This window comes from Theropithecus gelada, chromosome 7b, assembly GCF_003255815.1.
Source record: "Theropithecus gelada isolate Dixy chromosome 7b, Tgel_1.0, whole genome shotgun sequence".
NCBI classification, from domain to species: Eukaryota; Metazoa; Chordata; class Mammalia; order Primates; family Cercopithecidae; genus Theropithecus; species Theropithecus gelada.
Genome location: NC_037675.1, coordinates 51516900 through 51530425, shown reverse-complemented (window position 1 = coordinate 51530425; position 13526 = coordinate 51516900). Strand labels below are relative to the sequence as shown.

The window sequence follows — 13526 nt, the reverse complement described above, 5'->3', positions numbered from 1 at the left end:
CCCAGGCTGGAGTGCAGTGGCCGGATCTCAGCTCACTGCAAGCTCCGCCTCCTGGGTTCCCGCCATTCTCCTGCCTCAGCCTCCCAAGTAGCTGAGACTACAGGCGCCCGCCACCTCGCCCAGCTAGCTTTTTGTATTTTTTAGTAGAGACAGGGTTTCACCCTGTTAGCCAGGATGGTCTCGATCTCCTGACCTCGTGATCCGCCCGTCTCGGCCTCCCAAAGTGCTGGGATTACAGGCTTGAGCCACCGCGCCCGGCCTTTTTTTTTTTTTTTTTAAAGACAGAGTCTTGCTCTGTTGCCCAGGCTGGAGTGTAGTGGTACAATCTCTGCCCACTGCAACCTCTGCCTCCCGTGTTCAAGTGATTCTCCCACCTCAGCCTCCTGAGTAGCTGGGATTACAGGCACATGCCACCATGCCTGGCTAATTTTTTATACTTTTAGTAGAGACAGGGTTTCGCCATGTTGGGCAGGCTGGTCTCAAACTCCTGACCTCAGGTGATCTATCCACCTTGGCCTCTAAAGTTCTGGGATTAGAGGCATGAGCCACCCATGCCTGGCCAGAAAAATCTGAAGCTACCAGGAGTGGGGTATGAATATATTTTCTCTTTCATGGTAGTATTACTCCATCTGTTTCAAGAGCTAGCTCGCTCGCTTTCTCTTTTTTTTTTTTGGTGACAAGGACTCACCTAAGCCGGAGTGTGGTGGTGTGAACATGGCTCACTGCAGCCTCAACCTCCAGGGCTCAAGTGATCCTCCTGCCTTAGCTTCCTTTGTAGCTGGGACCACAGGCTTGAACCAACACCATGCCTGGCTATGTTTAAAATTTTTTTGTAGAGGCTGGGTCTCTCTTTGTTACCCAGGCTGGTCTTGAACTCCTGGGCTCAACTAGTCCTTCCACTTCAACTTCCCAAAGTATTGGGATTGCAGATGTGAACCACCGCGTCTAGCCTGACTCTACTTTATTGTTCATGCTATAAACATGACCAAAAAATGCTTTACATGTCTAATAGTTTATAAATACATATACTACATGTATGCTGTTTAAACAGTTATCTTTTGTGTATTTACCGTGTGTCGGGTGCTTTGGATTTTAAGACGAAAGCACTGTGTTTTATCTTTAGATGGTTACTATTTAGTAGGAGAAAAGATAGAACAGAAATTTTAATACAGTTGGCCCTCTGTATTCATGAGTTCTGTATCCATGGATTCAACCAGCCACAGATAAAAAATACTCAGGAAAAAGAAATTCTACAAAATTCCAAAAAAGCAAAACTTGAATTTGCTATGAGCTGAGTGCTACATTTAATCTATGTGAATGAAGTGACATGTGGGCATTGTATTAGATATTACAAGTAATCTAGAGATGATTTAAGTAGACAAGAGGATGTGTATAGGTTATATGCAAATAGTATGTGATTTTATATAAGGAACTCGAGTATCTGAGGATTGTGGGGGTATGGGGTGGGTACTGGAACCAATCCCCTACAGACACCAAGGGATGACTTTATACATTAGGTGCTTCTACAGGAAAGAGAGAAAGTTGCTAATCAAGGGCTAATGCTAGTGGAAGAGATTCTGGTAGGGAGTCAGGGAGAGTTTGGAAAAGCTATCCAAAAAAATTGTATTTGAGCTAAGTGGTGAAAAAATGGGTAGAGATTGGTTAGGTGAATAAATGAGAGTTGGGAGGGAAGAGGAAGTAAGAGAAGACATTCTAGACAGAGGGAAATAGAGGGAACTGACCAGATGTAAGGGATATTTCTTAGAGTCAACAGGATTTGGGAACTGTTTGGATACAGGAGAGAAGTTGGAAAAGTGGTAAGTCTAAGGTGATGGACAAGTTTTCTAGTTATGAAGACCAAGTAGGTGATGCTGTTTATTAGTGATTCTGAGAGTGTACACATACAGGTTTTTTAAGACAGGCAGATATCTAGCGAGCCTTTGGTAACATTTGTCTAGGATCCGGAGAGATGCTGAGGCTACAGATAAACACTTAGGAGTCATTATCATCTAGATAGTAATTGGAAATCATTTAAGGGAATGAGCTCACTCTGAGGAATGATATACCATTCTGTCAGTGTAGCAGACGTTTCAGACTGGTGACCTTCTAGTGAATAGGGTCTCCAGGTTTGTTTTTTAAATTTTTGAATTATTTGCCATCTATTTATATTTACAGATCTAAAAGTTGTACATAAAAATGTAAATCCCAGACTTTTCATGAAAAAAGAAAATCAGAATGCCTAACAGAAAATAGCTGGCACTGAGCGGCACACTTCCTCTTTAGGTGCGTGTACCTTACGGTTTGCCATAATTCCCACTGCTTCTTGTATATTATAATGTTACTTGCCTGACCCCTGTAGCATTTAAATTCAGGAACTTTGGTATTATGTGACCAAAAGAGTTTTAAGAATGGAACCGTGGAATGGGTGGTAGAGAAGGTAAGTCATAGAGAAGGAGGCCCCACTGACAGAATGGTATATCAGAAGCCAAGAAGAGAAAAATTGTTTGGGGGGGAGTTATATGTGTTTTTTCTTATTTAGAGATAGGATCTCATTCTGTTACTCAGGCTGGAATGTGGTGGTACGATCTTAGCTCACTGCAGCTTCGAATTCCTGGGCTCAAGTGTTTCACCTCAGCCTTCAGAGTAGCTAGGACCGCAGGTGTCTACTACCATGCCTGGTTATTATTTTTTTTTACTTTTGGTAGAGGCAGGATCTTGCTGTATTGGCCAGGCTGGTCTTGAATGCCTGGCCTCAAGTGATCCTCCTGCCTCGGCCTCCCAAAGTGCTGAGATTGTAAGCATGAGCCACCATGCCTCACCCTGAGAGTTAAGAGTTTTAAGAATTAGAGAATGGTCAGCTGTGTCAAAAACTAGAGAAAACAAGTAGGAAGACTAAAACACGCCATTATTTTTGACACTAGATCAATAGTGAGAGCAGTTTTAATATAGTAACGGGCTTGCTAAGTGAATGGGAGCAAGAAGTTATAGCTAGCAAGTATGGCCTACTCTAAAAGGGTCTCTGGTGGGGAAGAGAAGAGGGTGGTAGCTCTTCTGTGTGTTTTTATGTCTCATGCCTTCCTTTATTTTGCATGTCTGTTTGAAATCAGATTTCATCACCAAATTCCCTGTGTAGCCATACTGGTTTCTTTAAAGTTAAAAGTGGCTGGGAAGGGGGATGATGGTCTTCAATGACAGGAAGGTGGATTGCATGAAGCAAGCATTGGGGAAGGGAGGGATTTGAGAGTGTCACAGAACATGAGATTAGGAAGGTGGGTTGGAGTTAAATTATGAATGGCCTTTATCCTAAAGAAGTTAGGATTTTATGTAGAAGGCAATGAAATCCAGTATCATTTTTATGTATCATTTATTTTTAGTAACATGATTTTAGAACTGGGGTTGGGAAGACTTGTGGCAGGCAGATCAAATTATGAAACTTGTGTATCCTTGTAAGAGATGGTGATTGTTTAGTAGCGTAATCTAAAGCCTGCAGTAAGATGGAGAGAGCTGACCAGATTTAAAAGATGCTATTTCTGAGTTAGATTCAAAAAGATTAGGAGGGCAGAGTTCCTGTTTACTTTATTAGCGTATTTTACCAATGTGTGATACAGTTTATGGTGATCAATAAATGTTTTTCAGAATGAACGAATGAATATCTGTTATAGTGTTGTCAGAATTTCCTCTCATCCCTTTGAAGTTTTTTTACTTTTTGGAGTTTCCTTTTCAGGGTATACCTTTTAGCTGAACTCTCTGAGTGCTTTTCAATCAGTTTTAAATATATAAATATATAATTAACTAGGTCTAATCATTTTTTTAAAAAACTATTATTAATTTTTAAATGTATGGTCACAGCCAGGCACGGTGGCTCACACCTGTAATCCCAGCACTTTGGGAGGCTGAGGTGGGTGGATCACTTGAAGTCAGGAGTTCAAGACAGCCTGGCCAAGAAGCCCTGTCTCTATTAAAAATAGAAAAAAAAATTAGCCAGGCATGGTGGCATGCACCAGTAATCCCAGCTACTCAGGAGGCTGAGGCAGGAGAATTGCTTGAACTTGGGAGGCAGAGGTTGCAGTGAGCCGAGATCACACCACTGCACTCCAGCCTGGGTGACAGAGACTCTGTCTCACAAAAAAAAAAAAAAAAAATATATATATATATATATAGTCATCTTTCTGTTTCTGTTGATTTACAGCTAGTTCTTGCCTGTTGGTTGACCTGAGTCTGTGGTAGCATCTTTACTATTTCTGAAAGAAGTGGTCGCTACAACAATTTAAGCATCTGTGGGATGTTTGGGTTTAGCAAATGAACATGATAGCAGTGGTCATTGTAGTAAATGTGCATCAGAAATGCATCGCACTGATCTGTCGTGTGCCTCTACCATAGTAGCATTTCACTTTTCTCCTTTTAACCCTACTTAAATATATACTATCATCCTTATACTATGGCAAGGAACTACTATGTTGAATTCCTACTATTTGCTAGACATAGTAGTATGCATTTTATATACATTACTACAGTGAATTATTCTTATCAGTTACATTTCACACATAAGGAATATGACTTTCAAAAGAATTAATGTGTTCATAATCATAGTCAAGTAGTGGCTGAACTGGGAGTTTTGGCTCAGATTATTGTTCCCCAAAAACAGGCTTTTTTTTTTTTTTTTTTGCTCTTTCATGTGTGTGTGTTATAGCACACATATATACACATACATATGCATATGTATTAGTACATATTTCACCATTAGTTCATATCTCCAGAAATATTTATTTTGCCATATTTTATTTGATTTTATTTGAACATTTCCCACCTTCAGTTTTCCTTTTATTCTAGGTTTTCTCATATAAATTTACTTATAATACGCACAACTCTTATTGTTTCATAATGTTTTGTGTGTGTGTGTGTGTGTGTGTGAGATGGAGTCTTGCTCTGTCGCCCAGACTGGAGTGCAGTGGCGTGATCATGACTCACTGCAGCCTTGACCTCCCAGGCTCAAGCAATCCTCCTGCCTCAGCCTCCCAAGTAGCTGGGATTAAAGCGCCCACCATGACGCCTGGCTAATTTTTTATATTTTTGGTCAAGACAGGGTTTCACCATGTCGGCTAGGCTGGCCTGGAACTCCTGACCTCAAGTGATCCTCCTGCCTCAACCTCCCAAAATCCCAGGGAGCTGGGATTACAGCTCCCAGCCCTGTTTAATAACGTATAGATTTCAAGTACTTTGAGGCAGTTTTTATAAAAATAAGGAAAATAAAACAAATCAACATTATTGATTTCTGTTTCTCAGGTTTTGATGGACATGTTTGATCAGGATGATATAGGCTTGGTTTCTCTCTGTGAAGATGAACCTAGTTCTTCCGGTGAATTAAACTACTATGATCTTGTCAGAACTGAAATTGCAGAAGAAAGACAGTATCTACGGGAATTAAATATGATCATAAAAGTGTTTCGAGAAGCCTTTCTTTCTGATAGAAAGCTGTTTAAACCTTCTGTAAGTACCTTTTTGGGTTTGAAATTCTGTGTACCCCCAAAAAAATAGCTTAAAATCATAAATAGTCACTTTTTTTTTTGAGACAGAGTCTTGTTCTGTCGCCCAGGCTGGAGTGCAGTGGCGTGATCTCAGCTCGCACCACTGCAGCCTCCACCTCCCGGGTTCAAGCAATTTCTGCCTTAGCCTCCTGAGTAGCTGGGATTAGAGGCATGCATCACCACACCCAGCTAATTTTTTTATATTTTTAGTAGAGATGGTGTTTCTCCATGTTGGCCAGGTTGGTCTCAAACTGCTGACCTCAAGTGATCCACCTGCCTTGGCCTCCCAAAGTGCTGGGATTACTGGCATGAGCCACTGCACCCAGCCCATAAATAGTAACTTTAAATACTTTTTGAGTACATAAAAAATACTTTTATGTATTTGTGGGCTTTATAAACATGTGAATTGTTATAGTAATATAATAGGTACAGTGACAATGAAAATTAGGCACAAAATTAGAAAGATATTTATACTGGGGTGAAATCATTTTCCTCTATGCGGTATCTGATATTTAGAGTCATTCATTTGGAGTTGGTGAAAAAGATGTGTGGTCTAGGAAAGAAAGACCTCTGCATTTTTCTGTCTTTTGGTAAGTACCTTAAGGCAGTAGTTTAAAGTTTTAGTTTGAAGCTCAGAATATATGGGGTTAAAAAAAATAAAGTTTTAACAGTGGAACTTTTAAAAATGAAAGTTTATGCAGAATGCCATGTTTAACAAACAAAAAAGGTTTTTTTCTTTCTTTATCACATGATGTATTTTTCCATGTCTGTATGTTTGGCCCACACTTTAAAAGTAATTAGTCTTGGCCAGGTGCAGTGGCTTGTGCCTGTAATCCCAGCTGTTTTGGGAACCTGAGGCAGGAGGATTGCTTGAGGCCAAGAATTTGAGACCAGCCTGGGTAACAGAGCAAGACCCAGTCTCTACAAAAAAATTTAAAACTTACCTGGGCATGGTGGCACATGTCTGTAGTCCCAGCTGCTGGGGAGGCTGAAGTGAGAAGTTTGCTTGAGCCAGGAATTGGAGACTTCAGTGAGCCATGATCATGCCACTGCACTCCAGCCTAGGCAACAGAGTAAGACCTCAGCTCAAAAAAAGATACTTAACCTTTGTCTTATTTGTCTTTTACCTCCTAACTTCCTCCACAAAATAACTATAATGTGAGTAAATAATAGTGAACTCAGACACAGGTGGCTGAGTATTTAAAGTTAGGAACAGATTTAGCTTTTCTTTTTCTTTTCCAAAAGGATGAGTTTAAATGATAATTGGAAGTGTTTTAGTTGGCCATTATGTTTTTTCTTTTGGATATATGTTTAGTTTAACAATGTTTATAATAATTCCCACTGGGAGTACTATCGTAAGTAGTCAGAACATTATGTTTTTCAAAGTACTGATCTATTTTATTTGATCCTTATAACAATCCTGAGGGATAGATTGGGCAGATATTATCATATCTACTTTACTTGTAAGGAGATTGACCTTATTACTATTTTTTTAAATATAGTTAGAGGTCTCGCTATGTTGTTCAGGCTGGTCTTGAACTCCTGGGCTTAAGCAATCTTCGTCCTCAGCCCCGCAAAGTGCTAAGATTACAGGCTTGAGCCACTGTGCCCAGCTGGAAATTAACATCTTAATCAAGTTAGTTATAGAGCTTGATCTTGAATGTGGCTTCTTTTCTACCACATTATAATTGGATTTTGTCTCTAGTGGTATGAAGAATAAAAACCTAATAAATGCTGGCAGCTATTGTTATCTTTGTCTTTTCTGTGTCCCATCCGTTTTCATTCCTCAGGAATTAATTTTTATGGATCTCTTTTCACTGGATTAGTGCTGATATGACAGAAAATGTCTGTTTTAATACTAAAGGGTCAGATGGAAGAGAGAATCCCTTTTCTCTCTATCTCTGTATCTAGTATAAATTTTTTAGCTTTAAGTAAAATATAAACTTTTGAGGTAAAGACTATCTAAAATCAGAGCATAGTACTCTACAAATGTTAAAGGAGTGAATGACTTAAAAATGATCTTAAGTGACTCCTTTTGCCCCGCGTCCTGCGTTTTCAAAAAGCTCGCATTTCTGGAAGGCCTAATATGTGCCAGGAGCATTTAACAGAAATCATCTAATTTAACCCTAAGAAGCTTACGAGCTGGGTATCATCAGACCAAATGTGTGACAATGGGCAAATTACTTAACTGCTCTATGCCTCTGTTTCCTCATTTGTAAAATGAGGATGATGATAATACCTATCTAATAAGGATATTAGGTTATTACATTTCAAGTGCTTAGAAGAGTGCCTAGAATAAAATGTGCCCAAGAAATGTTAGCTGTCATTATTGTCCTTTTCATTCCTAATCCAAGGTCATTCATCTGGCATGTTGTAAAAGGGAAAAACAGTTTTTCTTCTCTCTCTCTTTTTTTTTTTTTTGAGATGGAGTCTTGCTCTGTTGTCCAGGCTGGAGTGCAGTGGTGCAATCCTGGCTCACTGCAACCTCTGCCTCCCGGGTTCAAGCGATTCTCCTGGCTTAGCCTCCTGAGTAGCTGAGATTACAGATGTGCGCCACCATGCCTGGCTAATTTTTGTACTTTTGGTAGAAATGGGGTTTTACCATGTTGGCCAGGCTGGTCTCAAAATCCCGACCTCAGGTGATCCGCCTCCCTTGGCCTCCCACAGTTCTGGGATTACAGGCGTAACCAACTAAGTGTCCTGTAATTCAGCTCAATTTTGACGTTATTTACCTAGAAATAGTGTCAGATCTCACAGATTAAGGACTCAGTCCCAACACGACTGTCTCCTACTTCAGGCACCAGTTGAAAGTTCCAGGTTGTGAACTGTGCTCCAGACTGATCATTTATAAATTGGAGTTCCCATGACCCACTCCTTGGGTTCCATTAATTTGGGGGCACAGAGTTTCCAAGCTCTCTCTGGGCAAGCCACCCTCCTAGCACCTCCACAAAGTCAGCAACCAGGAAACTCATCAAGAATTTTTACGGAGCTTGATCTCTAGCTTCTTACCCCTGCTTTTTTTTTTTTTTTTTTTTGAGACAGGGTCTGGCTGTGTTGCCCAGGCTTCAGTGCAGTGGCACCATCTTGGCTTACCATAACTTCTGCTTCCTGGGCTCAAGCGATCCTCCAGCTTCAGCCTCCTGAGTAGCTGGGACTGCAGGCACACACCACCCCACCTGACTAATTTTTGATTTTTTGTAGAGACGGGGTTTTGCCATGTTTCCCAGGGTCTTTCCCCAACTTTTTATAGGTCAGTGGGTGGGGCTGAAAGTTGCAACCCTCTGATCCTTTTTCTTTTTTTCATGAGTCAGTTTGGTTTCAAGTAACCCTTCAATCCTCTAATCATCTGGTCTTTTTGGTGACTGGCCCTATCATGAAGTTATCTAGGGGCCCTACCGTAAGTAACCTCATTAACATAAACTCAGTATTTATCAAAGGGACTCATTATGAATAACAAAAGACATTATTATCACTCAGGATATTCTTAGCATTTTAGGGGCTCTAAGACAGGAACCAGGGACAAAGACCAAAAATATGTTTCATATTATACCACATGTGGTAGAGCCAGCATCCAAGCTCAGGTCTGTCAGGTTCCAAAGCCCGTGATGTTTCCATTATAAGATGCCGGAATGTATAATAGTTGGCCATAACCTGGATGGTCAGTCATATGATATGTTTGTGTTCAGAGGTCTTGAACCTGTCCTATCCTAGATAATAGCTATGTGCCACATACGATGTTTTAGTCAGTGATAGACTATATATACCCATATATATGACGGTAATCCTGTAAGATTATACTGTATTTTTACTGTACCTTTTCTGTATGTAGAGATGTTTAGATACATAAATACTTACTATTGTGTTACAGTTACCTACAGTATTCCGTACAGTAACATGTTGTACAGGCTTGTAGCCTGGGAGCAACAGGCTATACCTATGTGGCCTAAGTGTTGTAGTATATCATCTAGTTTTGTGTAAGTACACGCCATGATATTTGCACAATGACAAAATCGCCTAACAGTGCATTTCTCAGAACATACCCCTGTGTTTAAGCAGTGCATGGCTGTAATTCACAGATGGGAGCTTGGATGAAATCTGTAATTCCTTCTCAGATCCAGGAGATGGCTTCCAAATTGTGAAACCAGATTGTAGCAGGATTAGGAGTTATCTTCATTCTCATCCCAGCTCTTATCATTAACCTATAAGACTATATAGCCTAAGCTATAAGTAAAACCTAGGGCTCTGTAAGACCTTGATCAAGTCTTTAAGCGACTTAGCCAGTTTTAAAACACTCAAAATGCCAGAATTCTTTAAGTAAAAAGTAGCTTAGAATCATCCACAGTAGGAGGTTTTAGATTTAACAAAACTATCTGGAATCTATATTTTGCAGTATTTTTACTGTCTGTTATCCAAGAGATTTTTAAAATTCTCTTCCTGTTCATGATTGATTTTTACTCTGTCTTGGAATATATTAGTCTGAGATTGAATGAAGATATACCCTTAACTCATATTGTTTGTTTTTTTTGTACAAGCAAATCTCTTTATTTCCAAAGACCTCTCCAACCCAAGTTAAAAGAATACACACTATGATTCCATCTTATATTAACATCAAGATGTACATGTTTGAAAATGGTTGGAATTTTATACTGGAATAATGCATACTAAACTATTAATAGTTTCTACCTCTGAGGGACATGGGGGTAAGAGGGGCATGATAGTAAACATTCATATTTTGCTCTCTCTGTCTTGCGTTTGAATCTTTTGTAATGATAATACATTCACATGTAATAACTTTTATTTTTACAAAGAATGAGTTTTTGCAGAATGCAAGAACAAAATGCAAAAATTCTGCTATAGCTTGTTGACATTTAATGCAAATATATTGCTTTATATAATATGCGAATTGTTCAAAAGTGATAACAGCTTTAATCATGCTCCCAATAAAATATTTGCTAAATAAATTCTACAGTTTATTCCATAAATTTAAAAACATGTAGAAAACAATTATCACCCATAAATTAAATGATGTATTTGGTGCAGGGCTGGCAAGCCCCAAAGTTGGGGCTTAGCTTGGGACAGTTCTTGGCTTTGTCCAGGAAAGAAGCCAAAGGCATGACAATGGTAGGAACCTCTGCTGAAGCGGCAGTGTACAACAGCAGCAGAAGTACTGTTTCTTGTGGAGCAGGGCTACTCCGTAGGCAGTGTGCCTAGAGTAGCCTGTATTGCTTTTTATATTTAGTAATTTTTAAGCAGAATTCTCAGTCTCACATTTCTTAACCTTTCCTTCTGTTTTTTTTAGGATATTGAAAAGATTTTTAGTAACATTTCAGATATACATGAATTGACTGTGAAACTTTTAGGTTTGATTGAAGACACAGTTGAAATGACTGATGAAAGCAGTCCTCATCCCTTAGCTGGCAGCTGTTTTGAAGATTTGGCAGAAGTAAGTTTACAAAACTACTTTATATTCTCATTAAAGTCCTAAATGCTGTACTAAGAAATTTAGAGACAAGTCTTGGCAACATAGTGAGACCTCATTTCCATAAAAAAATAAAATAATTAGCCAGGCATGGTAGTGCCCATCTGTGGTCCCAGTGACTCAGGAGGCTGAGGTAGGAGGATTACTTGAGCCTGGTAGATCAAGCCCATGATGTGTCACTGAACTCCATCCTGGGCGACAGAGTGAGACCCTGTCTCCAAAAAAAAAAAAATTTTTATGAAAATTAGAAGATACCACTGGCCATTATAAAAAGATATTTAAGATTTAACCGATAACAAAGTAAAATCACATTGCCTATATAGTGACACTTTATAGTGTATTTATGGCAATATTTATAGTAAAAGTTTATATACTAGAGTATTAATATTTGGATTTTTTTTTTAAGTGGTAAGTATGTTCAAGATGAAGGAAGATACATTTTATTGACCATAGCTCTTTACCTTCTGTGGATTTTAAACTTAAAGTTGGAAAGAAGGTTTATATTATTTTAATGTTTTCCAAAGTAAAAATCTTTTTGTTGTCTTTTAAATGACTATAAAAATAATGTAGCTCATTGTAAAAATATTCAGAAAAATAGAGAGATATATAAATTGGATGAAAGTCACTTTATTTTATGATACCCATAGATAACTTATCCTTATATTTTTCTGTGCATACATACAAACGTATGTGTGTTTGCAAAAATAGGATCCTACTATTTTATAACTTACTATTTTTACTCTGTGCATCATAAACATTGTCCATGTTAATGTATATACTTCAACACAATTTTTAAGTATAAATAATGTGTTGTTATATGGAGACAACATAACATATTTTAACTATTATCCATAGGTTGTAGAGTTTTTTCTTTTCTTTCTTTTTTTTTTTTTTTTTTTTTTGTAAACAACACTGCAACAAACATGCTTGCACTATGCCTTGATATTCCAAACCTTTTTTTTTTTTTTTTTTGAGACGGAGTCTCGCTCTGTCACCCAGGCTGGAGTGCAATGGCACAATCTTGTCTCACTGCAACCTCCGCCTCCCGGGTTCAAGCCATTCTCTTACCTCATCCTCCTCAGTAGCTGGGATTACAGGCGCCTGACACCATGCCTGGCTAATTTTTTGTATTTTTGGTAGAGACAAGTGTTTCACTATGTTGGCCAGGCTGGCCTCGAACTCCTGAACTCATGATCCACCCGCCTCGGCCTCCCAAAGTGCTGGGATTACGGACGTGAGCCGCTGCGCCCAGCCATATGTTCTAATCATTTTTAAGGATATATTCCTGCAAGTGGAATTTTAGTGCTAAAGACTAGGTATAGTTTTAGAACTTTGAAACGTTTTGCCACATTCACTTCCAGATAAGTTCCAGTGTATGTAAGCTTCCTTCTTTCTTCACCCTTTCCCTTCGCTAACTCTGGGTATTACCTTATTCTTTCTCTTTTTAATTCTTTTTTTCGAAATTTGTTTTGTTTTCATATCTGGTTCTGCAGATATACCATTCATTTTTGCCAGTCTAATGAGAAAAGAAATCTTTCTTTCTTCTCCTTCTCTTCTCTTTTTTCTTTTCATTTCTTTCTTTTCTTTTGAGATAGGGTCTCACTCTGTTGCTCAAGCTGGAATATAGTGGCACAATCATAGCTCACTATAACCTCGAACTCTTGGGATCAAGTGATAATCTGTACCATATTAGTAGAAAATATATTCTTTTAAACCTAATGCTTTTTCTCTTTTTTAAAAAAATAGGAGCAAGCATTTGATCCTTATGAAACATTATCACAGGACATTCTTTCACCAGAGTTTAATGAACATTTCAATAAATTGATGGCCAGACCTGCAGTTGCTCTACACTTTCAGGTAAACTTAAATTGAAGGGTTTTTTTTTTGTTTATAAAGCAAATCAATAAATATCTCACTATTTTATCCTTCAAATATTTGTAATTCTAGAATACTTTTAATCCTTCAAATCTTGTTCATTCTAAACCTATTTTAGTTTATCTTCTGTTTTCTCTCTGGAGTTCTATCTGTTCTTATTGTAGAAATCTTTTATAGTACAACATCACGAATACTGAATGACCAGAAGAATTTGGCACATACTAGATATGGGATGTAAAGATGAATCTGGCCGGGTGCGGTGGCTCGTGCCTGTAACCCCAGCATTTTGGGAGGCCGAGGCAAGTGGATCACTTGAGGTCAGGAGTTTTAGACCAGCCTGGCCAACATGGTGAAACCCTGTCTCGACTAAAATTGCAAAAGTTAGCTGGGCGTGGTGGCGGGCTCCTGTAATCCCAGCTACTCAGGAGGCTAAGGCAGGAGAATCACTTGAACCCGGAAGGCAGAGGTTGCAGTGAGCTGAGATCACGCCACTGCCCTCCAGTTTGGGTGGCATAGCGAGACTCCGTCTCAAAATAAAAAAAATAAAAAATAAAGATGAATCTAGAGTGTGATTTGAGGATTATGTTCCCTATAGGAGGAAGAATTGGAGAAATCTTAAAAAGTTGAGATAACCTCAACCTGCTATA

General features: G+C 38.8%; 1 protein-coding gene across 1 annotated transcript in view; it reads left to right on the top strand.

Moving 5' to 3' along the window:
- The window catches only part of SOS2 (SOS Ras/Rho guanine nucleotide exchange factor 2), a 116916-nt gene that overhangs the window by 45230 nt on the left and 58160 nt on the right, over positions 1 to 13526 (top strand). The window contains 3 exon segments of the mRNA XM_025391970.1: positions 5284 to 5487; positions 10825 to 10968; positions 12751 to 12861. Coding sequence (XP_025247755.1) covers positions 5284 to 5487; positions 10825 to 10968; positions 12751 to 12861 — 459 coding nt within the window.